Consider the following 24100-nt stretch of genomic DNA (forward strand, 5'->3'; position numbering starts at 1 on the left):
TGTCCAGAGTCTCTGCTTACTCTTCAGGGTAGGTGGTGATGATGGCTCAAGTGACAGAGTCTTTGACATCCACAGGAGAGACCTGAATTGACACCCTGGCTCCTGGCTTGGACTTGGTCCAGTCCTGGCGGATGTAGGATTTAGGCAAGTGAAACAGTGTGAGCCATCCCTGACTGCCTGTGTTTCTGTGACTCTCATGTAAAATTTTTAAAACGTGGTCCCTGCTACTTGGGGGAGGGATTGACTCCAAGACTGAGCTTTTGGGAGTTTGACAGTAATCATGAAGAAGTTATAAACCCCACACTCTAAGAAGAAATTTTCTGTGGTTTTTCTCCCCTGCGGCCTGGTCCCTGCTACCATGCAGCTAGACTGCCTGTCTTGTCATCCACAACACTCCATCCTAAGCTCCTGGCAATATGACATCACCTTACACCTGGTCTTTATCAGCAACTGGACACATTCCCAGCTCTCCTCCTCTGGTGTCATTTTTGTCTTTGCAGGGTTCTCTGTGCCCAACCATCCCTCGCTTCCCCTGGGTCCTCCATGCCATCCAATTCCTGTCCCTTCTGGTTAGAATGGGCTGCACTTGTATCATCTTCAATCCCTTAGTCAGCTTCACAATTAATATTCCTGGAGAAGAAAGACTTTCCAGTGTGGGTGTTAACACTACACCTCTGCCACACTCAAGCAGCCAAGTGCACTACAATACAATTAGCCAATTAACATTTGAGCTGAGTGTCTCTCTTAAAACTCACAGCAATAAGCCTCCAGTGGGTCTTCGGTGCTAGCAGAAATTCTACCTCTTCTGTTTAGTCAGTTTAGTCTGGCTGTTTCTTCCTCCCTCTTCCCAAGCCTCTAACACCTGTTACCTGTACCTTTTCCCCTGATGACACACTGCTTCTTCTCTCATTGGGAAAATAGGTGTATCAGAAAAGAGGCACGGCAACCTGTCATCACCCCATTGACCATCCTGTCCTATTCACTCTCTCCACTGTAACAATGAGCAAACACCTGCAGTTCTCATTCAGACACTCGTCTTATGCTCTGGATCCCACCCACCGTGCGATGGTCCACGCTGTACCCATCACATATTTTTCCTCTCTGATGGAGTATCTGACTGGTCTATGTTGGCTAGAATCATCCTTCTTCACCAAAGCCTCCTTTCCCCTTCCACCATGTGAATATACCCCTCCCCATGTATGATATAACACCTGGGGTTCTTTCCCCTCACTGTCACTCCTCTTTCCTTATTCTCTCTAGAATCCATGTCAAATAGACCACTGTCCACACCACTGGACTCCTTGTGTTCAAGTCAGCAATGGTGGCACACTTGCCAAATGAAGTGGTTATTTAAAGAAGATATTCACTAAGCCAGTGGCATGGTGTAGTAGGTTATGCCTCTAGCCACAGCTGGCATTCCATATGGGTGCAGGTTTGAGTTCCAGCTATTCCACCTCAAATCCAACTTCCTGTTAATGTGCTTAGGAAAGCAGCAGAAGATGGCCCAAGACTTTGGAGCCCTGCATCCACATGGAAGACTAGAATGAAATTCTTGGGCTCCTGGCTTCAGTCATTGCAAACATTTGCAATGAGCAAATGGATCCACTCTCTTTCTCTCTCTCTCTGTCTCTCTCTGTAAATCTGCCTTTCAAATAAAATAGAAATCTTTTTGAAAAAGAAGATAATAATAGGTGTCAATGGGGTCATGCTATTTTTTGGTTTTGTTTTAAATATTTATTTTTACTGGAAACTCAGATATACAGAGATCTTCCATCTACTGGTTCACCTCCCAAGTGGCCACAATGGCTGGAGCTGAGCCAATCAGAAGCCAGGAGCCTGGGGCTTCTTCTGGGTCTCCAACGTGGGTGCAGGATCCCAAAGTTTAGGGCCATCCTAGACAGCTTTTCCAGGCCACATGCAGGGGGGCTGGATGGGAAGCGGGGCCACCAGGACATGAACCAACACCCATATTGGATCCCAGTGCATGCAAGGCAAGAACTTTATCTGCCAGACTGCTGTGCTGGGCCCAATGCCATGTTATTTAAGAAAGAGAAATAAGCCAAAACATTAGAGCACCTTGGAAAGCCAGAAAGTAGTTTTTCACTAGTGCGACAAAAAACTCAGAAAGAAAAAAATGAGGATTCGTTTACTAGTGTATGATCTCTCAGAGAGAGAAAGCAAGTCAAACAAAACCTCCAATACTGGGAAACCCTTCCAAGCTCATTACGTGTGTGTGTGTGTGTGTGTGTGTTTACACACTTGAATAGAAAACTTTCTGAAACCTGACCTGTTAATGTTTTTCTGAGGTTATGGACGTATCCAGAGATCACCTCATTTAGCCTGTAAATCAACCGTGCTGACGCAGATGCACATGGGGCGTCAGGCCTGACGACCCTCAGTGTCCGGAACCCGGGTCAGCTGCTCCCGTCAGCCTCCCAGCTTCCCCTCCACCTTCTGAAAACACTAAAGCAGTGAGAGAAAAGCCAGCCTGGATAAGCAATGGCAAAAATGACCTTTTTCCAAGAATAGGATTTCCTCATGGTCCATAAGACAAACATTTGCAAGTGGAAACCATATAGTTACAGAATGGTGGACAGCTGAAAAATATCTAATAATGATTTCAAAACCATGAATTTAGAAAGATGGAATCACATGCCCCAAAGAAGTGATTTCTGAGATCACAAAATATGAACTTGTAATTTCTTCAGCAAGGGTAGAAACTGAGAAAGTTCTTCCATGGGGCATTTTTCCTTGAAACAGGAATAACCTGCAAATAACTGAATGACTATAGAGAATTCTAGTCTGTCCTGAGCTCTGCACTTGCGTGCTCAGGTGCTGCTGAATCTGTGCGCTGCACTCAGAACAGGTAAGAAATGCGGCAAGCTTAAGCAGCTCAGAGATAATCTTCAGCTCATCGCACTTTAATGTATTCATCACCGAGTCTTTCTCATTGGGTCAAACACATTATCCAATTGCATGAGCCCCAGATCTAGAATTTATGCTGTCTTCTCTCTCACTCAATTTTTCTATTCAATCTATTCAACCAAGTGCAGCCATTTCCTGAAACCCTCAGCTGCCTGACCAGCCCCTTCTGCAGCTACCTCTTGAATGTTTTCTCTATAGACTGCCTGGCATTGTTGCTACTGTTGTTGGTCTCCATCAATACTGTAGAAAGTTCTTGAGGGCATGCCCTTTGTGTTTCCATTATTTTTTAAAGATTTATTAATTTTTATTGGGTATACAGAGAGGAGGAGAGACAAAGAGAAAGATCTTCTGTCCACTGATTCATTCCCCAAGCGGTCACAATGGCCTGATCCAAAGCCAGGAGCCAGGAGCTTCCTCCAGGTCTCCCGCATGGGTGCAGGGTCCCAAGGCTTTGGGCCGTCCTCGACTGCTTTCCCAGGCCACAAGAAGGGAGCTGGATGGGAAGTGGGGCCACCGGGATTAGAACCAGCGCCCATGTGGAATCCCGGAGCATGCAAGGTGAGGACTTTATCCACTAGGCTTCCATGCCAGGCCCTTCCATTATTTTATTCATGGTATCTAATACATTACATGCTGCCTAGCTGGAACTTTCAGTATCTGAAAATCTAGGATATGTTTAGCAACGTCTTGAAACTTCTCTTCCTCCATTTTGAAGCGACATCAACATTAGCAAAATCAAAAGCTCCCACTCCTACGTCTCCTCTGGAATAAAATGTGCTCTCATGACAATTCACAAAACACAAATGAAATGAATAGGACTGTCCTAGGTTTGGTTTTGCCATATAAAAGCAAAGGAGGGGGGGTACTGACACTTCTTCTATTTATTCAAGGTATTTGATTCAAGCTGTTTTTGTGGAAACAGCCCAGTTCGCCAGAGTGGAAAATGGCCAGTTAACATCAATGAGGAAATTCGACAAGCAAAAGTCAGAGAGAAATCCTGCCTCCCAGGCTCAGCTTATTTGAAAGTTCTGAAAAGAAAGGGCTCCTAGGTGCTCTTTGTAAGCATCTGGATCATGCTGCCATCCCTGTGTTCTTGAACCACAGATCTGACCGTCAGCACGCAAGATGACACGGGTGAACCCTGTTCTAGTCTGTACTGCTGCGGCGTGGCCCGGGCTGTAGCACTATGTCTGCTCTCAGTGGGGTATCGGCGCTCTCTCTTGAGCTGAACATCTGGTGGTGATCCCCCTGCAAGGTAGAGCAGTTGCCGCACTGGCCAGAAAGCAGAAGGCGAAACATCTGTGTGACAGATCAGTGGGCAGGCCCGTGTCAGTCTCTCCGGAGGCGCCATCTGTAACGCAGTCCGCATGCCGCTTGTCCGGCACCAGGTGAGCTCCTCCAGCTGGGACCCAGCAGAGACCAAGCAGGCGGCCGCTGAGAGCCTGCCGTTCCGCTCTCATCTGTCCTCTTGTTCCAGTGTCAGAATAGCTCTGCTTTCTGCACACTCCTGGACAGCCACTGGACAGGGTGCTAGGCCAGGCTGCAGGCAGCCCATGGATGCTGGGCGTCTGTCACACACATGCACTGCCACACACACTCACACAGACACACAACAGGGCAGACAGCCTGGGAGTTGGGCCCAATTCCTCCTGCCTTCAGGTAGCATGGCTGAGCCTCTCCCTGGTTACTGATCCCTGCCAGAGATCGTGATCCTCCCAGATGCACAATTTCAGTGATTTTAATCCTTGTGAGACGATATTTATTCTCTAGAAACGTGATATAAATCCCTTAAATAATGTTTAAATACCACCTTGTTGATCTGTGCATCAGTACACGCAGGTCACTGCACTTTACATCATTTGATATAAACTGACAAGTGAATATAATTGTTTTCAAATGCATTATCTCTAAATTCTACCATTTTAATTTTCTTTCAGAAATCTTTCGTGTCCTTGAAAAATATTTTCAGATTTGAAACATGAAATGGCAATCAATACAGAAGTAAATTTGACTTCTAACACTGAATAACCATGAACCATACATGTTGGAAGGAGATAATTAAACTATGCAAAATAACTTTCAAAACAACTCATCACTTGCTGATTTCTGCCTGAGATTTAAAACACATCTTACACCGGGCATAGCATTGGTTCTTCTTCTTTTTTTTTTTTTTAAATGCAATATTCCTCTGTTAGAAAATAAAACCTCTCCCTCTTCAGCTCCAAGGAAACTAGATTTAAAAATAATGATAAAATTCTGTCTCAACTCACAGATAGGTATGTACCAACTGTTCCCATGAACAACGAGCCGAGCCTGGAGAGTTTTCAAATGCAGAGGTCTACTTTGGGCAGGCCAGCTTTGAGCCAACATTCTCTGTGTCCGTTCACTTTTGTGCATCTTAGAGAAACACTCAAAAATACCCAATACTGAGTAGCAGAAAAGCTTTCCTAAACGCGGCTTCAGGACTGACATAATGAAACGTCAAAACAGAAGCTTCCTTTCTTACCAGTATTAAAGAGGACCGACTAAATGCTTCATAAATACTCCTTCATATTTTTTACTCTAAATGATTACTTGAAACAAGGCCTGCAATTTAAATATCCCTTTTCTGATGTCCAAAATTTTCTCATATTTAATTAACTTAGAAAACTATTGCCTTCTGTAGAGGAAAGCACAATCTTTCTTCTCCTGTATATTTCTTTTAACAATTTTTGGAAAGATGTATTAGTTTACTTGAAGGAGTTACAGAGAAAAGAGAGGGGGAAGAGGGAGAGAGAGACATTTAGAGATATTTAACTTAGTGTCATGGAATGGCAGGAGAAGAAGTGGGTGTCTGTGTCCCTTAGGTATGCATGAGTAACAAAGACTCCATGAACAGGTGTAGGTGAACCTCAAGGATGTGACTGGGTCCTGGGAAGGCCTGGCAATCCACAAGGGTGGGAGAGGAGGCTGGAGCTAAGAGAGGAGGGGAGGGGAGTGGGAGCTGGGGGCAGAGGAGGGGAGGACAGGGGCCGGAGCTCAAGCCTGACAGCCTTGTAGGCTATGTGCAGGTGTCTGGGTTTTTAAACGACAAACGTTAAGAGCGACTGGAGCGTTTCAAGCAATACTGATACATGCTTTGATTTGCATTTCTAAATGATCCTTCTGGTTGTTATTACAAGATTGGATTTAGGCAGGCAAAAGTGGAAACAGGAAGACTGGTCCTTTCAGGACAGAAAATCCTCAACAAGAGAGTCTAGCAAGACTTCTGCGTTTATTGCTAGAGCAAGAACTGATTGCCTTTCTTTTTTTAAAATAAAACTATCATTTTATATGCTAGAGAATACATATGATATATATGTATGTATATATATATATATATATATATATATATATATATATATATATAATATGCATATATTCTTCCCCATTCACTTTTTTAGTGGAGGAAGAAAAAGGGGCAAAATAAGTAATTATACCCTTATTCTTATTTGCTAACCATTCATGGTGTTGGTGTGGGTCACAGAATAGAAGAGCTTGCAAAAACAATGATCTTGGAATCACAAGTATCTCTGTCTGTTGAACCAACCTTTCCTTCAGTAAACTCAGAGCAAGGCAAACACCACTTAAAAGGAAGGAGCAAGGGCAGGTGTTCAGCCTAAGCAGTTAAAATGCCAATTAAGTCCCCCATGATCCATTTTGATTTAAAAGCCAGGTGCACTCCTGGTTCTGATTTCTGAATGAAGCACATCCCAGGAGGTGTCAGACAATAACTCAAGTCACTGGGTCCTCCTTGGCCATGAAAGTGACCTGGACTGAGTTCTCAGCTTCCAGGCTTGACTGGCTCAATCCTGGTCATTTGGCTGGAAGAGAAGGAAGTGAAATAGCTCTCCCTATATAGTTGTCTCTCCTAACACATACTACTTATAAAGCAAGCAAGTGACCATGAACCAATCCCAGGTCATAGTCATCACAAAGAAATGTGGACCCAGAAGTGTCCGGACTTTTTGTCTTTTAAAGAATGTTAGAAAGTAGAGTTTCAACAGCAATATTTCTATATAATACCAAGAATTCAACCACTTTTCACGATCTCGGGCCAGAGACAATGGTCTTACAGAGTGAGTTCATTCCTAGACTATAGGATATGATCTGCAACAGTAATCCCTTATGTTGCTCTGCTTTGAATCTTCTGTGCTTTTGATAATTTAGGTCTGATGTCCATGTGTCCTTAGAATACCATCATAAGGATGTGTGATTTCTGTTTCTTTGTTGGTCAGCAGTTGAGGTGTGTGTCCAAGGAGCAGCACCAGGGGAGCTTGGGAGTGTCTTGACTGCAATCCCAGGACTGCATGCATCTAGCAAACACATTTTGAACTACACATACACACAAAACCCCATGCTGCTCTGTGTAATTTAAACTCCAAAACAAAATGCAATCATAGCTGCCGCACAGTTCCAAAGACAAAACAAAGTGTGTTTCACGGTGGATTCAGACATGCAGAAGAACCTGGAAAAACATGGGTGGTTTGGTTTCCAACAAAACAGCTTGATGCACTATTGCAACAAGTGAGAAATGTGTGTCTTGGAAATATTCAGGAGGTTCCAGACGATCACTTATGAGCAGAATAAGGAGAACAAACCCTTCAGATTACACAAGGATATCTATACTGTGTTGGATTGTGTATGTGTTTCCCCAGGCTTACAAGGCACTCCTAGAGACATCCTGCCAGGGAGCCCATGGTTTAAACACTTGCCAATGAAAGACTGTTTATTGGATCACAAAGTTGAATACCTTAGCCAAAACTGCAAAATTAAAAAAAAAAATGGTTTGTGTTAATGGATCAGAAATGTCTCTTGGAAAAGGCTATTGAGAATTCCCAGTTTTGTCAGTCATAGTAATTATATATTGCATAAATATATTTGATGAGAATTAGCAGTTCAAGGGAGAAAAGAGCTCTTTTTGCTTTTTACCAAAGTTTTTGCCAACAGATAAATCTTCATGGAATATCCTCAGCTACTCCATGCCAGAAATCGATTTTGTGCAAACTCTCCTTGCTGGTTGATAGAACTCAGTTCACTGTTACACAACTCTGTGCAGTTCAGGCATAGCTTTCACCTAGAGCAATGGGAATACTCTCAACCAGTTATTTCAGGGTCACGGGGGCCTCTCGGATTTCATTAGGCATCTGGAGAAGGACCCAAATGACACAGAAGAAAGAGACATTAAAACTCAGAAACTTACAAGTTACTAAAAATCATCGCAGACTGCTAAATACACTGACATCTATGTTCACAAATCACTCAGCTGTATTAAATATTCCTTAGCAAGATTTGGTTATTTCCTTTGGTCAAATGACACTATTTGTCAAGGTTTGGAAACAATCAAATTGTTTCACTTCTGTCTACCTTTGAACTGCTTGGAATCAAGATCCATCAAACTACTCACAGGGTTTAATTTCCCAGGTATTTTTCTTCTATTTTCTGACCTCGCAGCCCTGCCTAGCCATTGTTTTTCTCACTTGGTAAAAGCACCTCCAACTATGCGCACGGTGCAGAGTCAAGAGGAAAAGTCATGCTCCTTTCCCTCCACCCTCACATTAGGAAAGCAGCGATGGGATTGTTGGTCAAGGCTCCTCCACATTAGTTCACTGAAATAGTCAATTTCTTTTCAAAACACATGATTTCATCACTGCTAATAATAAAGCAACGAGGCATTTTCTGCATATTATAAACCACCAACTTGTAATTACGGTCACATAGTGAAATACATGCTTCTATACCCATTTCCCCCGATGAGGTTGGCAGGTCCTGTAGCATCAGGGAGTTTTACAAGCCCATTCTATGCCATTAAGAATCTAAATACACTGAAGAATGGCACCTACCTCAAGGCAAAGGCAAAGTTTCTTCTGGAAACCTCTAGATAGATAAATAATCCAGGAGATTTTTTAAGGTTGTAAAATTAAGGCTGCCTTTCAGCGCTTGCTAAAGTTTTTGAATATGTTACCCATGTAATGGGTAAAATGTAATCCTAAATTGGTGATTAAAAGACTCAGCATGGAAACAAGCTGTCAAGTGGATGGACAGAAATTAAAACTGACAACAGTAATGCCTTCTTTCCTAAATGAAAGCACAGTTCAAGTTTCTACTCATCCATTTTTCAAAATGTAAAACAAGGCATTTTCCAACCACCCATGAGACAAGATGCCAACAACTGCCTTTTGGTTGAGACTGATGAAGTCAGTTGACTTCCAGCTTCAGCTTGTTCAGTATTCCTGAGAAGCTGGTTGCCCCAACTAAAGAATACAGCAACGTGACGACATGAGGGGGAAGAATGAAATGTGGCCTGGCTGCTGTTGGCTCTGGGCTGCCTTCACATTGCACCATCAGGAAAACCTCAGAATTCAACAAGGGTATCAGAATGTCCCAGCCGCAGGTCCACACATAGAGACTGCCAGGTAAGTAGCCAGGCAGGGAGCATTGCATGGAAAGTTGGAAAGCATGACTGGAAGTGGGGTTTCTTTATTCTTGAAAACTCAAGCCAACACATTCGCCCGTGTGTGCATGTATGTATGCACACACAATGAGATAACTTTCCTTTCAATGCATGTGCTTCCCCTGCTTTGACAACTGGCTTCTGTACTTGGGAATAAAAGCGAGCACAAGGAAAAGCTCATGTTCTGCTTGATGATAAAAGCAAACCTGACATGACAAGCAAAAAGGAGTTTAGGGCAGATGCTTGCATCACATGATCTGTAAGAGAATTCCAGCTCTGGAGGCAAAAAAAATCTGAGTTGCTAATATTAAAATACTGTAGAATATATGTATAGAGTTCAACCCAAAAGCCTGCTTCTAAAAGGGAGTTGCTGTTATTTCAATGCCAAGGCAAGCATGCTCAAGGTTCCTTTTTGGAGAATATTCTGGTGAGATACAAATAGCAACAAAGAAGGTGAGCGGAGGTAGACAAGAACTAGGTGCCACAAAGGAGCAGTGCTTAGTACATGGTCCTTATCTAATTATGCTTACAATTATAAATGGCTTCTATGAAAGCCATGGATACAACTGTATGTATGAATGTACGCCTGCTGTTTACAGAGTTAAAAAATGTAAGTTGTTTAGGATATACATCCATATAGAATTGCTCTTGAATTTAGTCCACCCTAGACAAAAATACTGGCTTTTTGTCTTGGCACATGAAATAATTCTATACTACAACTGGCTTCAGAGACATTTTATAAAGCAAAAACACATGTATATAGAACTGTGTCTCTATGGGACCGGGAGTAGGAAGGCACACTCTCACGGAGAGGCATAGGTGATGATCCTGACTCATGAGATAGAGGACAAACATGAAGCTAATGTTAGAAAAGTATTCCAGTAGAAGAAAGGAATACATAAGAGGCTTCTAAAATGAAGCAAAAAAAAAATCCTCCAAAAAAGCAAATGAAAGCTCCTTAGTTACTCAGACCCAGCTCTTCAGTGCAGTTTCACTCAGGTGTCTGACCAGGCCAGGCAACTACCTGTTTTAACAACAGCCACACAGGACATCTGCTTGACCTTCCATTTACTCATCTTGTCATAGATACATTTTTATTATGATGAAATAGCACTCGTGTCAAAATACCGAAGTTTCACAGCAATAAATATATAATAAATACATATATCTTGACCACACCATGACATATATAAGATATCATCTCATGATTTACATGCGTTTTTAAAGAAGTGTTGGCTGATATCCAGTCATAGGAATGCATAAGATATTTATCACAAAATGTATTACCAAAAAAAGCAGAGGAGGGAGAGAAAAGAAAAAGAAAGAAGGAGGAAGGGAGGGAGGGAGTGAGAGAGAAGGAGAGAGAGGGACAGAGGAGAGAGGGAGAGAGAGAGAGAGAGATATAGAGAGAGAGAGAGAAAGACTGAGAGAATAAAAATATGCAAAGATGCAGTTTGGGAAAGACAACCCAGAGAAATACTAAAGTAAGAATCAACTGTTATTTCCTCATAGAAATCAATGTCCTTCCTTGTGTCATTTGTCAATAGTTCACTATTTAATAGTTGACTTCTCCTGCAGCTGCAGCCCCTGCTATAACCTCTGTGGGAATATGGAGCATACTGTTTCCCTACTTCCTAAAACCGTGTCTGCACACAGGAAGGGTGCAACCAGTGATTTGTGACACAGATCACTATACCAGACAAATCAACCATACACAAAGGAAGAATTTTTTTTAAATTTATACTCAGAAGAACTTGGTAGAATAAATATGCAAGACATGGAGCATTAGAAAAGATTAAACCTCACAGTAACTAGAATCTCTTAGGCACAAATCAGTGATACTCTGTTCATACTGTGCCACAGAAATGATTCAAAGAATAATGTTGGTAGGGGATGCGCGTGGCTGACACCTTTCTAAAAGTTTCCCTACGAAAAATGGCTGAGATTTCAGAACACTGTTATGTATCATCACAAAAAGCCCCAAGTTCACACGACAAGGGGTTGCTGTTTTATTGTTTGGGCAGTGGTTTAAAACCATCAATTTCTTTAAGTAACTGTGGTGTCTTTTGTTTTAATTTTATGAGAAAAAAAATAAGGTTATTATTTAAACTTGAAATCGCCTCAGGAGAAAATTACCAATACCTTATTACTTTTTGTTTGTGATTTTGTATTTTGGGAAAAATTCTGTTTTAGAAACTCTTTTCTTCTAACAGGAAAACCAAAACGTGCTGGCGAAAGTAGCAACCGTCTGTGGACGCTGGTATAAAGAAACTGATGGTTTCCTAAAAAGCCTACAAAGGGCAGCAGCACAAACAAATCATAGATTGACAACAGGACTTATTTATTTCTGATCTTATAAATGTAGGAGGGTCAAAAAATCCACCCCCACACAAAAAAAGAATGTTGTATGCCATGGCTTTCCTATGAATATTCAGACTCCTGATAAGAGATAAATCATTTCTGACCGAGTTTCATCTGCAGCTAAGTACTTCCTTGGACTTTCCCCATTATCTTCCGGAAGACGTAACAAGAAAAAAAAACTGTGTAAACAACCCAGAGATATTTCTGCTACGCCCTCGAGGCCCTTCACCATAATTATAAAGGAGAATAATCTGCGGATGCACTAAATTCTCAGGCAAGTTATTTGGTATTTGGTAACATCATCGCCATTGTATACTTACAGTGGAGAGAAATGGGTGCTTTTATAAATATTTTAAACTTTCAGCGAGATATGAGCTTATTCAAAATTTATTCAGTCAATCATCATATCAATTATATTCCGGAAAGCATAAGTTCATTTCCATTTGTTCAAAAGATAATTAGCAGTTCAAACATGTCCCTATAATGGCAGCCAGGAAATTAATCTCATGTAGGTTTAGAGACAAACCTACTAAGCCTACTTATCTTTTTCTTTCCACCTCATGTTTTGCCTCCTTAAACTCCTTTTAAAAAATAAGTCCTTTAGAAACTTGAGATGAATGGAAAAGACATTTTAAATGTGCTGTTTACATATCTACATCTCCGTATGCTCTTCTGCTTTCTAAATATGTATCCCCAGAGAAAGGGTCATGTTTGTATGATGTCAACTGTTTGTCAGCAGTCTGAATGGATTTAATAAAGTTTCAGGAGTGGTAGTGGGAGATGATGACATAGAGGTTCTGTGGTCATTTCTAATGGCTATCCTAAGTGGTTAGAAAGGGGGGCACACATATATTATTACACAGAAATGTGTTCGCTTTTGGCATCTAAGCTATGGCCCTGATCCAGTGGGGGATAGAAGTCCTGATCCTGATCACCTCCTACTCAGGACACATAGTAGCAAATTCACTTCTTGATGTGAATTATGCAGAGGAAGACCCATGTTCAATGTTTCCTTTAATAAGATTCTTCTTTGTTCCTGTAGACAATCGAGGGCAGGTAAAAATATTTACAAAATCTGGAGAATACCCAATGTGCCTATGCCCATTTGATTAAACATATGGAATACATACTTGGAGAAAAGCCAACTGGCGACCTGTGTGAGTGATCTAAACACCCAAGCTGAGAGGGGTTAACATGGAGAGATCAACTTTGCACTTTGAAGTTTTCTGGTCTTCATTTTGCCTAATTAAGACAAGATTTAATAATCAAACCACTGTACAAACATGTACCTAAAAGTGTAGGTTTGTTTCTCATTTTGGAAAGAATTCTGAACAGATTCCAAGGAATCAGCTCCACATGGGAAGAAAGGTTTCTGATAAGATTTGCTTTTTTCATCGCTAAAATGCAAATGCCTGCTTTTCATCTCATTTTTACCCATGAGACCGAGGTTAGTATCCGCCTGTCAAAATCCAGAGGGTGATACTACAAAGAAAGATCCTGATGTCAGGATGCCATCTGGGTTGGAAACAGTGGCAACAATAGATTGTGAAAGAGCTGTATTTGAAAATATTCTTAAAAGCATTTGTAAAAACTGCTCGTAGGCTGTGAATGTAAAGGACCAATTTATCTAATTTATTCATAGACTACACAAACCTACCTGTTTCTAGCAAAAAGTATCAAGAGTGCCAGGAAAACATGCTTACAACTGGACATGAATTTTACAAACAAACCTAATTCCAGATCAAATGCAGAATAAAATTCCCAAACTCTCCTCCACTCATACACATTTCTATCACTGGACATTGGGTAAATTTGCACGAATTCCTACTAATTTAGCATGTCCTGAGTGACCACAAACAGAAACATAACCAACAAGTCCAATTCAACACCAACACAGCCAAAACTTGCTCTCACATTCATGTCAACTACCATCTGCCAGGGGACAGAGCAGGAAGTTGGTTTTCTCCAAATGAGATGGACTTGACAGACAATACAATGTTAAACAAATGTTCAATGTTAAGACAGACAATGTTCAGAGAAATGCTGAAGCATTTACACTGGCATAGCTCAGATGGAACCTGCAATCCTTGTAAAACGGGTTGGGAAGGACACTTGGCACTGCCAGCACCCCTAACCTAGCACCACAGGCACACACTCACACTCAGGGAACAGCAAAGGGCTGGGTCAGACACATTTTGGATGAGTGGTGTGGTCTTCCCTCCATGATCCCTGAAGGCTCTGCCCTCATAACGACAGAGTTCAAAGAGAAAAAACTCCAGCGATACTGGTGATACACCCAGCACAGGACAAAGAGAGTTAGATCTTTGCTTGTGTGGGTTTATTTTGTTTGCTTTTAATACAGCAATGCAATAGAGTATTTCGTAGTAAGCCAACTTTTTGGCTACTCATTAGCACAGCGGGCAAAGATTCTCAGTAGCAGGCCTCCTGAACCTCTGGAACACACCGGTAAGAGGTATGATTACAAGAACAGGGGACATATTCTTGCTCTTCATATTTCCTAGGAACAGGGAGGGAAGATCCACTAGCATGAGCCAATCACAAGAGAGAATAGTGAAAAAGCTGCCCACCCCCAGCTCCTGAATGTCATCTTGCTCACACATCTGCAGAAAATGTTTTTCTGGCCTGGCTTGGCTGATAGCATTGCATGGTAGTCACTGCCTGTGGTTGCCCCAGCAGGAGAGGTCTCCTAAGAACATGGTATGATACAGACATTCCCCACGCATGGCAGCCACAATACGGCTGCCAAAAATGGTCACAAGTTTCTGAGAAACTGTTGTAAATACTTTTAGAAATGAAGTGGGGGAAGGGGGATACCGAGAAATAATCAAAATTTATATGCTACTGAGTAATACCTTATAAGCTAACTTTGTCCTGTCACCTTGTGCACAAACGTTGATACATCCAGGCATCACATTCAACTTTACCTGGAACCTTTTCATAATCCAAAAGAAGGGAGCTGCTCATGGGAGCTGATGGATTTCCCTGAATTCTCAGATTGTGGATGTCTGACCCAGCCACTAAGACACCTGCTTGGGTTTCCCATCAGGACAGATCTGGGGAAGTAGCAGTTATAATATTCTAAGTGGTTGGGTCTCGTAGGGACCAAAACTGGAATATTAGCTCCTTACTTTGGCCCCAACAGTCTAGGCCAGTGCTGGCAATTCAGGAGTGAACAAGTGTTTGTAAGCTACCTTCATCTTTCCCATTCTTGCCTTTCACAACGAGGCAATATCAATCTATCAATCAAACAGGTCCTTGCTCTAAGAAGAATTTGTTCATCCATAATCTCAAGGTTGTTACAAAGGTCCCAAGAACACAGTCATGGTGAAACCGCTGCTGTTGAAAATGTGTCTTAGAGCCCAGAGAGCAGAGACGGAAATGACAAGTGCCCTGATGCCCCCTTGCTAGGTACCTGGCCCCCCTCTCAGTGCAGAGTCCCCCCATGACCGCCCTTGTGCTCCCAGCACTCCGACCTGGTGGGGAAGCTTACTTTGTTCATGTGGATCTGCTGCTGATACTGCTTCTGCTTCTCCAGGAACTGCTGGTGTTGCTGCTGAATGACCAGCTGGGCCAACGTGCTCTGCGGCAAAGGAGCTGACTGGGTTCGGTTCAGGGGTCTGTGTCGGGGCAGCTTGTGGGAACCTCTGATGCCAGGTGAGATTCTCTCTTTTGTGGCCAGGGGAGACTGAGGGTGTAAGGCAACGCCACCTGAAAGACAAATGTATTTGTTTCTCTCTTTCTGTGTGTGTGTATCTAATTTTAAGACCAGAACATGAAGGCCCTAAGAGCAGATGCATGGTATACATTAAGTGGGAAGCGATGACACTACTAGGCAAGCATGCAAAGAAGGCTAGGCTGCATGCACAGGGCAGGTCTGCCTGACCACGGGATCCATCATCACTTGGTGCAGTCAGGTATGTCTGTGTTGAGCACCTCTTGCCTGCGCATGCTGTGGAGTTGGAGGGACAGAGTAGGTTAGCAAGCATTTCCACAGCTTCAGGTGTCAGGTCTGCATGGCACCATCCATCTCGGGCAGGGCCAGAAGCTAGAGAGGTCCTCCGCTGAATCTCCAATAAAAGAAAAGCCATCAGAGCATCTGCCTATCGTAATTACCGGTCACAAGGAGCTTTTGCTGTCGCATTTGTTCTTTCAGTAACAAATGCTGCAGGAGAGCTTGGTGGCTGCTGTTTGGTTTTCCCTCCAATGCAGTGTGGGGATGGTTGGATGCTGCCGCCAGGCTGCCCCCATACTGTCCCGGCAGCGCCATGCCTTGCCTGAGCGTCTGGGTCTCACACTTCTGTTTCTCTTTGAGTGAATTTGAAGCCTGTGCAAAGAAATAATACAGATGTTAATCCTTTTCCATCCGTGTTGGGTCATAAGGGCTCCACCTGATTAGACCAGTTTCAAATGCCATAATTTCTCAAAACAAAACCAACCCATCTTCTCTACTGGCTGAACTGGGATGACAGCATATCATTTAAGTTAACTAAATTAACAAGGACACGTGAACATAGGGTTGAAGCAACTTAAATGGCTTCTTAAAAATATTAAAAAGGATGCTAGATTCTGTCTCACAAGGCAGAATAATTTAGAAAGATCTCTTGAGGAATGTGTTGACTGTCATTAAAGGAGTATAATGAACAGTTAAAAAAATTGCTCAAGAGAGTTGATTTTAAGTATTCTTGCCACAAAATAATATATATATATATATATATATGTGTGTGTGTGTGTGTGTGTGTATGCTTGATTAAGCCATTTTCCAATGCATATATCAGCACATCATGCTAAAACCCATTAATATATTTGATTTCTATCTATCAACTTCTTAAATCTCATTCAGTTTTAAGTACTGGGATGCTTCCTTCTAAAAGATTTAAAAATATGTTGCCTAAGCAAAAGGAGTTTTACTCAAATAACTGGACAATAGACTATCTCAAGGCCTCAAGAAACTGCAGATAAATAGTGGGTAACTGGAGTTTTCATAAAAAGGAACAAGTTCCCCTTCTGTGACATGTTGTTTAGGAGGTTCACTGAACTGTAGGTTTCCAATATATAATTTTTAAAATGAAATTCTTAGAATGACTTAATAAAAAGAGGCCAAAATATGCAGGAATTTGACTTAAATGTGCATTTTATATTAACTCATAACAGATCTCCAAATCTCTAAATATTGAAAATGACACTGCATACTATTGTATAATAAAGTATGAGTGAAATTAGATATCAAATAAAAACGCTATTAAGAACTTGAAATGTATGATAACACAGTAATAAGGCAATAATAATTATATCATCAATAGCAATAATGAATTATCCTATTCAAAGAATTTAATGAATGGTGGTCATTTTGGAATTACAAAAGCAGAAGTCTAATACCCCAAAATTATGAGGCATGTTTCTTTTCAAAACTTGTGTTTCATCTTTCAAAATTGCTGCACACCAGGGAAGCAAAGCAATTTTCGGTGATGGAGAAATTGAAGGACAAAGAGGTAAATGGTTTGTCTGACTCACAGAGCAAGTCAATGCAATGTTTAATTTTACAATGATTCCTTGTCCTGACCTTTTTTTTTTATGAACCCACTATTCAGGAGGAGACGGAATATTAGAGATCCCTCTGCCAAAGCAATGCTGAGCTTGAAAAATTAATTGTGATGGCCTTATCCACACCAAAATGGAAGCAAAGAAAAATGCAACTCTAATCCAAACCACACTGGTTTATTCATCCAATGGTACCAAATTGTATCACCAATGAAACATTAAATGGTCTAGCTTTAGTGCTTGGCCCTTTGGGGAAAAACGTTGCCTAACCACATGAAAAGTGATGCGTGTGTGCATTACCAGGGAAAACTGACTTCAGACATGCCAGAGTGCTGGAATTAAAATGCCTATTCACGTGTCTTGAAGTGTTTGAGTTAGTATTTGCTTTTCATTAGAAACGATGGGAAAAAGAGGACAATTGGAAAATGCGGTTTTATAATCAGGAACGTACATGTTTAGTTTCATAGCTAATCCTTTTTTGTCTTCACTGTAGCCAATTATTAGCAAATACTTCATGTGTAATTAGAGGGGCATAACTGAACTGACGGGTTTATGTCATTATTCTTTGATGCATCGATACAAAGCAGTGTTTAGGTTGTGGTTTCTCCTCAACAGGGTAAGATCCCGGGTTCATATATTTAAAAAAAAAACACTGCAATACTTTAAAAGTCCCAGATATGATAACACAGATGTTAGAATGATTTTACTGTATGTATTGAACATACTTGCTAATTTGACTGGACTTGCTGTCAAGGACTGATCAAACTGGTGGTAAGGGTTGGAGCCAATTCTTTTAATTTACTTTGTGCCATGGCCTCTGTGTGTATAATTTAGTTTGCTAACAAGTCAGTGATTAATTATTCTGAATAAGCTTCACAAGTCTTCAGAATAAGTCACATTGACATTACTTCAGGGAACGGGCACACAGTAATTTTTGCAATCTTCTATTAGCAGGACAATTATCTCCAAAAGATCCTATCTAGTTCAGTTGTCAGAACTTGTATACTGACTGTTTCCTGTTGAATCTTCTGGGAGCGGTTTAATATTGTTCTCAGAGGTGTTTTTCTGAGTCAGCTACAGAGTCTGTGACTTACATTTCCAAACTGAAGTTGTTCACAAAAGGATTCACATCAGCATGTGCCACTGCTTGGAAGCAACGCCCCTCAGCATGGGTTGGACCGGAGGTCTGTGCCAGATCAGCTCTGAGCTGGGGGGCTTTCAACCTCTGCAAAACCCAGCTGCCTCTGTGAAAACGGGAACTGGAACCTCACTGCATGGAATGGTTTGTGTGGGACTACTATACGTCTGTACGAAGGGTTTTTTCAAAGAAAAAAAAAAGCTACAAACCTTTTTATAAAAAAGTCTTAGCTATGGTTTTCATATGGTACTTTGTAAACAAGTCAGAATCTAGGACTTCAGTCTAAACCGAACACCCTTACACCATGCAGCAAATAGTAAGAGAGACTGATAGGGTCAAAGTTTTACTCTGAAATCTAAATTTGAGGGAGCTTCAAAAATCTGGGACAAAATGAAATTTAAAAATATATTTACTTGGGTGCAAAAAAACAAAAGAAAAAAAGTGGAAATCCACACACAAATGTTTCATAACATGCGTTTTCCAGGAACTCTTTTGAAGTGCTCTTGAATACAAGCACCGAGTGATAGGGACTTCCTCATCAGATACAGAGCAGGGCTTAGAGCGGTGGCTGAAGCTGAAGCTGAAGCTGTCCATTGACTTACATTGAGCTGGGACGACACTGCCGGAAGCCCCAGGGTGATGTTGGGCAGAGAAGGAGAGGTATAAAGACTTAGCAGGTTCATGGAATCTTCATGAATTAAGATGCGCTGCTGTGAAACAATTTGCTGTTAAAAAAAATTCAGAAAGAGTCTCAAAATGCCAAAAACATTGTAAAATGTTCGTACTTCAAAAAGAGGACTTATTATTCCAAACAGCAAATATATTAAGCACTTATTTTATGCTGTTTATATCCAACATTTGTCATGTCAAGATGAAATAAGCATCTCTCTCTCCTCAGACATAGCTATAAAGTTTGAGGAACTTTTTTGTTCACATTGCAAAACTCTTCTTCACAAATTCCAGTTATGTCTACTGGTGCCATACAATGATTGAATTTGGTAATTCTGATGCCTATGTACTTTCCTCTTCTGTAATACTAAATGGGAAAACACATGTACTCAATGCTGTGCTGGTCATTAACCAAGATGCCATTTTTGCCAATGAGAAAAGTCACACAACATACAGACCAGCATAGTGGGCTTCCACAGGAATCACTTCTTTTTAAATGCAAAATTTTATGAATACCCCATGTAACATTCTTTGGATCATTCATATTCAGAAACTAAAGTAAGTGTTTTGAGTTTCCAGCACCAAAAATAGCCTTCATTTCAGCTGAAAGACCCCGAACATTCTGGCATCATAGTCTTTTTACAACAAATACCTTTTTTTTTAATCCAATATTAAGAGTCATGTTTTCCCACATGTGGCCTAACACGGTTGCTTGAATTACATTTTCTGTTTAACTCTTGCTTCCCTCCCAGAACCTTTATACAACGAAGAGTTACAAAGGTCTTATTAGACCAAGGAACTCTGGCCTGATATGGTCCCCAAGGGAACAACATCCCTGAAAAAGAATACTCCATGTAACAGAATGACACAGTGACTGCTTTCTTCCCAAACAAAAAGCATATGGGACTCCAATAATAGACCACCTCCAAGAGGGATATTGCACACACGGGTTTTGACTAAAGTAAATATAATAACTTGTCAAGCATGTTTGGGGGAGCTGTAGATTTTCCTCTGGACAAACCTGGGATATCAATTAACTGGGGAAAAAAAATATCATGCACTCATACAATGCAACCTCAGAATGTCACCAAAGAGTGATGCACCACGAAAACACAGGATGTTATTGCAAAACATCATCTCAATCATACGTTTGTTTGCAGATGAGTCCCAGCCTTAACATAATAAGAGCTGAAGGCTAAATAGAGAGAGTTCTCTCGCTGCAGCTTTGAACTACAGGCTAACTTGGATTTTTTCCTTTTTTTAAAAAAAGTCAGAATATTGTGCATGGAAATTCACAACGTTAACTACAGACGCACTCACTCCTTGACAAGATTCAAGTAGCCCCACAGCACAAAGCTTGTTGGAAAAGATCACAAAATTACAAGCTATGAGACTAATTTTACTTCAGGAGCTATCAATCAGACGTCGTTGTGATTATACTAATACGTTTTTAGTGTAAATTTCAAGTTTGGGATATGCATGTATGCCTGAATAGATCCAAGGGAGCTTATGAGGAAAAAATATTTTAATGATCTTAGTGGTGACCAATAATCACTGAAAATGAAAGGATAGCCTATTGACTTCTCTGTATTCACAGAAGAGAAACATGGAAATAGAAGCTGTTCCAATAATGTCTAGTACCTATTTGAGGTTGAATCTGCTTCGCACAGCACTAGGATGTGTGGTGGAAGGTGGGAACACCACCAAGAACAACCAGACACCTCCCACAAGAGGTTTCTTTGTTTCCTAACGAATCTCTGTGACACCTCTTCTCTCATCCTGGGGAGCAGATTTGCAGGGAATGAGAATTAAGACTGCTTTCTCTTGATGTAACAATGGTGGCGAATGTTGGGGACTGGAGTTACAGCACAGCCCTACAGCTTCATAGAAAACTTGGTTAGCTTCATCTCCTGTGAGGGTACACCGATTTTCTGCATGTGCTGGGTGCCAAAGCTTGTGCCAGAAATTGTCTGAAAGTCCACTGACTCCTCACAGGCACGGTGAAGCTACCACTATGTGTATGTTGCAGATGAGCAGTGTTTTCCCCAATTCTGTTGCCCAAGGAGGCGATCCATGAAGCTTGTGCAAGTGATCAAGGCCACAGGATGCGTGCCAGTGCTGCCACAGCTGGCATATTTGATAACTGGAGGACTGGAACCCAGGGGTGAGGGAGAAGGGAGAATTAAACAGCTGTTAAGAAGAGGAGGTAAATGCAGGTCCAGGTGTTTATGGGAAGGCAGTGAGGAGTACAACTGGGAACCAGCTGACCAGCTCTGGGAAGAGAGCCATGCCTGTGCATATCATGGAGATAGTTCCTCAAAAACCAAGCCAGTTCTGCATCCCCCATGTCCAAGAGAGGCTTCTGGTTTTCCCCAGAGACTAATGAATGGAACAGACCTTCAAAGATTCGATCTATACCGAGCAGGAAACCAGCACTGAGTGGAAGCCAACTTCCATGCTTGCCACTAGAAAAAGACTTTCCAGAACTCAAACGCAACTTTTCCTGAACCGTCTTCCTTAAGGATGTATTTCCTCACCTTGGCTTACTGACACGGGCAATCCATATGTACCAGGCTCACATATGTTACTAAATCAAGCCTGGCACCATGGCCATACACTGCCAAGTGCAGACACTAACCACAGCCAGGCCAGCCGCTGGTGGGGGATCACGCCATAGAGACAGCAAAGGTGGTATTCTGAGAGGCTGGAAGACCACGCCACATCAGCAGTGTGCTGAGCTCACACAGACTTGAAGGCAGAGCCAGGGTTTTTCCAGGAAAGAGTTTTGAAAGTCATCCAGCCCTTACTTAAAACAGTGCTATGCTGCTAAGATGCCAACATTTCACAGCTGGCAACATGCGCAAGATGGTTTTAATCGGAAATATTTTCAGAACCAGAAACTTTTGTTAAAGAGTTAGATTAAAATGAGAGTATTAGGCATATGAGTGGCTATTGTTCAGCCTATACAAAGCAATGAATTGGTGACTTCTCTGTTTAGATTAATGCCATCAGATGCTGGGTGTACAAAGATATCCCAAACCCCACAAAATGCAGGCTGCTCAGGTGCACAGAAAAGGGTACCAATTTTAAACCAGGGGCCACATGAGTAACTAGCATTTCATGAGGTAGAGTATTCAGTTAGGAAGGGCAGTATAAGTGGAGCTAGTTTTAGGGGAGGCCTAGTTATATTTTAGTAAAGTCCTTCCAATTTTTATTTCTTTTTGTTGCTTCTTATCATTTCAATTAAAAGCATTTCTTACAGATAACATTTGCACTTGAGATCAATAGAGATTGAAGATTCTATAGTATACATCTATTATTTATTGAAACTCAGAAACTACCAGTTTGAAATAAGACTCAGAATCTCTTTAAAAGTGAACACTTGACATTTCAATTTTAGTTTATACACAACATATAACATACATAACATAACATAACATGTTATACATAACATCATATCATCTTAAATTAAGGCAAACATGTGGTATTTAACCTTTTGGGATTGGCTATGAGGTGGTCACAGAAGGTGGTTAAGAACTCGCATTTACTTTTAACATATTGGTTACTAATTACTATGTCAATTAATTCCATAATGATGTAAATTTTTGCTGATGGTATGTTGGAGCTTTTAATTGATCGGGATGATACTCTGCTGGCTCTGCCTTCAGACCAGAGAGGGTATACCTAAGAAGCCGTTGAACTTGACTGGACAATAAGATGCTGGACTCTATGTTTGGTATATGCTTGCAATGGGGGAATCTCAACTGAACTTGAACTGTGGTTATGCAACAAGGTGGAGGAATCCATCATGGTGGGAGGGTTTGGGGAGGGGTGGGGAGAATCCAAGTACCTATGAAACTGTGTCACATAATGCAATGTAATTAACGAATTAAAAATAATAAATAAAAAAGTGAACACTTGAAGAAACTATAAAAATAGACATCATCAAATGTAATGGAAACCTGGAAAATCGACATGCCCCACACCTTGGTGTGACGGTAGACGGGTACAGAATTTCCAGTGAGTGATTCAGCACTCAAAACCAACGTAGCAATACTACACATTCCAATGATCCCTCTGCTTGGAATGGTCATTTCAAGAAAGCCTGTCAACTGAAGCTTCTTAGTCAATGAGGGGGAGAGACCTGCAGAACATGTACTGATATGGAATACATAGCGTAGGTAAAATAGAGCACACTGTGGAGTTTAAGGGGTTGGTAAACTACCCATTTTTACAACTAGACATGCTTTGTGGAACAGCAAGAAATGGAATGAGGGAGACAAGGGGGCTCATTACTCATACAACCACTATCATTCATCAGAACAAAGCTGGAAGTGCACGGAGTGTAAGTGCCAACTGAGACGGAAACACAGGAGATACTCTGCTCTTGAAAGGAAGGAAAACGGAAGTAGGGGATGAAGAAATCTAGAGAAACAGAAGGACGCCTGCTGGTCTACTAACTGTGAACCGTCAACTACTTTGCCAGAATTTCATGGCAAAGCAGATACACGGAGTTTCGTGAGAAGTGGTCTACAGGGTGAACAGAGATTTGGTCTCAAGTACATTATCCTGAGGTCTACAATGACTTGCTGTGGACACCAGCTCCCACGTCCCTTCCCTGGGCTTCAGTTGGCTTCATATCAGGAATATTCGTGTCTAATTGAATGGAACACAAGAAGACATGCTTATAAGTCTGAATCACCTTTGCCTATAAAAGCTTACATCAGGAGCCCGGCATGATAGCCTGGATTCATATCCCGGCTGCTCCATTTCCTATACGGCTCCCTGCTTGCGACCTGGAAAGCAGTAGAGAATGGCCCAAAATGTTAGAACCCTGCATCCTCATGGGAGGCCTGAAAGAAGCTCCTGGCTCCTGGCCATTTGCAGCCACTTGGGGAGTGAACCAGCAAATTGAAGGTCTTTCTCTCGGTATCTCCTCTCTGTAAATTTGTCTTTCCAATTAAAAAAAAAAATTA

General features: G+C 41.5%; 1 protein-coding gene across 8 annotated transcripts in view; it reads right to left on the reverse strand.

The window, feature by feature from the left end:
- The window catches only part of HDAC9 (histone deacetylase 9), an 834677-nt gene that overhangs the window by 286810 nt on the left and 523767 nt on the right, over window positions 1–24100 (reverse strand). For all 8 annotated transcript variants that reach the window (XM_058677966.1, XM_058677969.1, XM_058677964.1 and 5 more), the window contains 3 exons: window positions 19058–19180; window positions 15893–16103; window positions 15270–15487 (listed from right to left, as the gene is read on the reverse strand). In XM_058677966.1, the coding sequence (XP_058533949.1) occupies window positions 15270–15487; window positions 15893–16103; window positions 19058–19180 (552 nt within the window). The remainder of the gene's footprint in view (window positions 1–15269; window positions 15488–15892; window positions 16104–19057; window positions 19181–24100) is intronic.

The sequence above is a fragment of the Ochotona princeps genome, chromosome 20 (assembly GCF_030435755.1).
Source record: "Ochotona princeps isolate mOchPri1 chromosome 20, mOchPri1.hap1, whole genome shotgun sequence".
In the NCBI taxonomy this organism is placed as follows: Eukaryota; Metazoa; Chordata; class Mammalia; order Lagomorpha; family Ochotonidae; genus Ochotona; species Ochotona princeps.